The sequence below is a fragment of the Gavialis gangeticus genome, unplaced genomic scaffold (genome assembly GCF_001723915.1).
Source record: "Gavialis gangeticus isolate Ggan-Ray unplaced genomic scaffold, GavGan_comp1, whole genome shotgun sequence".
Classification (NCBI taxonomy): domain Eukaryota; kingdom Metazoa; phylum Chordata; order Crocodylia; family Gavialidae; genus Gavialis; species Gavialis gangeticus.
The window spans coordinates 44,325,225-44,329,525 of NW_017728992.1; the positions used below are offsets into that span (position 1 = coordinate 44,325,225).

The window sequence follows — 4,301 nt, forward strand, 5'->3', positions numbered from 1 at the left end:
ACTGAAGAATTACTGTGCCTGCGCCTAAAAAGCGTAAGTCAAATAAACCCACCTTGTTTAAGAAACCATTACGCTTCCGAGCCACTCAGTACTCCATCGCCAAGAATCCCACCTGTTTTTGTGGTCAATCGTCACCCTGGCCCACCGTGACACTGGGGCTTGGTTCATCCCCCCCGGACATTTGGATAGATGCTGAAAGTGAGCCCCAAAGCAAGTTTATGTTTGGGTGTTAAAAGTCATTAGGAGTTCTGCCACTAACGGGAGGAGGGGGGAGAAGGGTGTGGGAGCGGGGGGAGATCATGGCAGCAGAACAGAAGACTTCATTCAATGAGAAGTTATATTCCTATGTAAGATTTAGGATACATCACTCAACAAAGCAAGACATGACTCTTAGCTTGAGAAGAATATGTTTAAGATGAATGTCATGACCCTATATTAGAAATCTAGCAAAAAGCCCAAAAAACAATGCAGGGAGCTTGAAATGCCATTTCCTTTAGCATATGCACATTACTCTAGGGTGTCATTTTTAAGTTTCCTAGTTTATATTAAAATAAACATAAACTGAAGAGAGAGAATTGGAGGAAAAGATACCTACCTCTAGGATCCAGGTAAAGTGGATCTTGCTTTGTCTTAGGCTCCTGCTGCATATTACATATATTACACAATTAACTGGTTAATTGCACATACATTTAAACCAGCCACAGTGCAAAGGAATTTTCACACAATAAAAATTACTATCCAGCTATAAAAAAGTCAACCCACTATAAAGTTAGTGCTTTAAAAGATGTAACAAATCTATAGCTTGTTTGTATCCAGCTTTAATGTTAATGTGTAGCAGGCCCCTAACTAGGTAAGGTAATTTATAATGATCAGCAACAGAGAGGCAGGTAAGCACAGTGTACAGTTCTGTACGTCAAATAAGCTCAGAGATACATTTAGTGCTTGAATGTGGATAATTCAAATTTTGACCATTCCTAAGACTATGCTTTCTGAGTTTTGATAACTCAAGCAAGATTTAATACCAAGCCAGATATAGATTTCATTTAGGAACTCGGTATCTTCTATTTTTTTCTTAATACCTGTTGTGTGTATTACAGAATGAGATAAGAAGTGTGCAGATGATGTTTCTGAATAGTACATTCAAACTGGCCATCATAAAGGAACCTCATCTTGAAGTGCTGGAGCTCCCATATATTGACAATGAATTAAGTATGTTTATTCTTCTACCAAAAGACATTGGTGATAATTCCACTGGCCTAGAACAGGTAAAGGCTCCATCTCTTATACGTATGTGATGGCCCCTGTGTACCTTGACTGTGAATATGCTCACTCCTTTGTATATTTCCTATTGTCTGAATGGTAGAGACAGAAGGTAATTAGCAATATTAGAGTTTCATTATATTTTCTCCCCATTATTATGGGCTATGAAGGAACTCCATAACTAGATATAAGCACAAGCTTGCGCTGTTCATATGCTTGCTGAGTTCCTGGACATGGGTAGATATTTCACCATTTTTTAACAATGAATCTGATCCTAACTTAACCCTGCAGACAAAGCAATGATCAGCATTAAAGCAGAACCTGTTTATTTTTCTTAATATCGGTATAATTTGTTTTCAGTGGACAAAATGTAATATGCAAGATACTGCTGATTAAGGCTGGCTGAATTTTTCAAATTTAAAAAGTTATTAAATATATAATGTTGATGAAAACATAGGACAATCATTTAATTCCCGCCCCCCCTCCCCAGTTTAACAGGAATGCGGTTGGAATTTTTCAAATTTCACTGAAATGGATAAAAAAAGGAAAAAGGATTTACAACATTTACAAGTGTTTTCCCCCTCCTGCTTTTCTATCAGCTTTATTAGCAAAACTGTATGGGCATATTTACACATACATTGATGCTGCTTTGACACGCTGTAAATACAGTGCATCAGAGCAGACTTGATTAATCGAGTCTGCTGGAGCATGGTAATGACTGTCCTCTAGCAGACTCCAGCATTGTGTGTATCAGCATCCCCATGCTGAAAAATGGTGGTGGGAAGCTCATTTGATGAACTTTAGTTAAAGCACCCCTGCCACCTTTTTTCAGCGTGGGGATATTGATACACACGATAGTCTGGATGCTTTATAGTGGCTCTTGGAGCTGCTCTAATTAAAATGCCTCCCTCCCTCCCCCTCACCTCCCAGAGCATGTGTATAAACACTCTATGACATTAATCCAGTTTTTTTGTTTACAGAATCCTACTTGGCATTGTAACTGTAGTGTACCATTTCCTTAACATCAGCTTCTGCTCTACTCACTCAGTTCTTTGGTCCTTTCGACCCATCATAATATGACTTTGACTCTTTTTATTTACCTTTGCAGCTTGAAAGTGCACTCACTTATGAGAAATTAGCAGAATGGATCAGCTCAGCTAATATGAACAAACAAAATGTGAATGTGTATCTGCCCCGGTTCAAAATGGAGGAAGATTACAACCTCAAGTCAAGTCTACAAGCTATGGGAGTGCTAGATGTGTTCAGTTTTAAAAAGTCTGATTTAACAGGAATGTCAAAGTCTGCTCAGCTGTATGTGTCCAGAGCCCTCCATAAGTCTTATGTGGATGTTAATGAAGAGGGCACGGAAGCAAGTACAGGTACAGGGGTTGTGATAAGTCGAAAAAGTGCTCATGACTTCAAGGCTGACCACCCCTTTCTCTTCTTTATCAAACACAATGCAACCAACAGCATTCTCTTTTATGGTCGGTGCGCTTCACCCGTAAACTAGAAGACACTTAAGAAATAGCAAGCCCCTTCCCCCCTCAGTGTCAAGGTAGATCTTAATATTTACATTTCAGAAAAATGTGTTGAAATCTAAATGTTAAAATCTATTAAAGATATTTCTCTCTCTCTCTCATCTTTACACTGGTTACAATTTGACTACTCAGTGCAGCCATTTGCAAACATTAAGAGACAAAACCTAAGCTGCTTACTCTACATTTACTCCACCTGTACTTAGGAAAACTGTCATCCACTGCAATGCTTTTTAGTTTGAGGAAGAACTGAATAAAAGGGTCCAACCAATGCCCCACTTTACCCGGGGTAGATATTTGCCTTAATGACTGTACTAATGATCCAGGCCCAAACCATCTGAAAACCTTAAGATACAAAGTTCTAAGCAACATCTCCCTCCATTTCTTGGCATTCTACCACTGTACCCATGCTACCAGTGCTATAATAAGGAGTGATTAGGATCATCCTTGTGGAAGAGGACAGCAGTAGTGGTAACAGAACAGGACTTCCCTTCCCATTCTGCTCATGAGGGGAAATACCTGTGCAAAGGCGCCTCCTTCTCTTCCTCCTCCATCTTTATCATGGATCAGGATTTATAATCTAGGTTTGAATAAGGATTTCTGGATTTGGTCCAGTGAGACATTTCCTGGTTTGAGTTAGTAAATTCTTTGATGGGTCAGGGTCTTCAGTGTTGAGATTATTGTGGGGCATTTTGCAAATAGTACTCTGATTTCCTGGTAAAATTCCATGAAACAGAATGCAGATTTCAAGGTAGCTCAGATTTCTTTCTGATTGAGGCTGAACAGCAACTGGCTCTGAGTTGTCATTTTATAAATTTCCAAATGTAACTCTAATCTAAATTGCAGACAACTTGTCCACATCCAAAAATGCAGGGGCCCCTTATTTGTACCTCAGGCATTGCAAAGCTGCACCTTTTGCTTTGAGAAAGTATTGCAGAATTTGTAAAGCACTTTTCACTTTTCTGTATTGGGTATTGTGTCCAAATATGAAATGTTTCCTGCTTAAAAATGCTCTATATCTATTTAGTCATATGTACCGAGTTTTGTGGAGGTTGTTTCATGTTTATTTCTAACATAATAAAATAAAGAAAATGCAGCCATTATTGGACAATAAAGACTGATGAATATTAGCCCATATTTTACCCAGATTATGGATAATACGTTCAAGTGACTTAGACACTGAAGGACTCAAGTTCTATTTTGAAGAGAGAGTCACTTTGGGTGCTAAGAGAAGTGACATTTACCATGTGATTGGCCCCCTGAAAGTGCTCTACTGCTATGCCCTGACAGAAGTGCACAGCTGCAGAGTGCTTTAAATGTGGCCAACCATGTGGCTAATTAACCCTCATCTAATGAGGGATCAGATGAAGGTGCTCCAAAGTGGAGAACCTTAGAACCAGTTTGTCAGCATGATCAGGGCTGGGCTGATTCAGTCCAACTCCTCCCCCAGTGTTGTCTGCAAGAAGGGAAGGGAGGGGGAGAGAATTGCAGGCTAGAGCTTGCCCA

The 4,301-nt window shown here is 39.5% G+C and overlaps 1 protein-coding gene across 1 annotated transcript in view; it reads left to right on the forward strand.

The window, feature by feature from the left end:
• LOC109300894 (ovalbumin-related protein X-like) overlaps nucleotides 1-3,897 on the forward strand; it is a 10,748-nt gene extending 6,851 nt beyond the window's left edge. Inside the window, exons 5-6 of the mRNA XM_019521779.1 lie at nucleotides 1,098-1,265; nucleotides 2,369-3,897. Of these exons, the coding sequence (XP_019377324.1) occupies nucleotides 1,098-1,265; nucleotides 2,369-2,770 (570 nt within the window). The 3' untranslated portion in view covers nucleotides 2,771-3,897. The remainder of the gene's footprint in view (nucleotides 1-1,097; nucleotides 1,266-2,368) is intronic.
• Nucleotides 3,898-4,301: the final 404 nt, after the last annotated feature.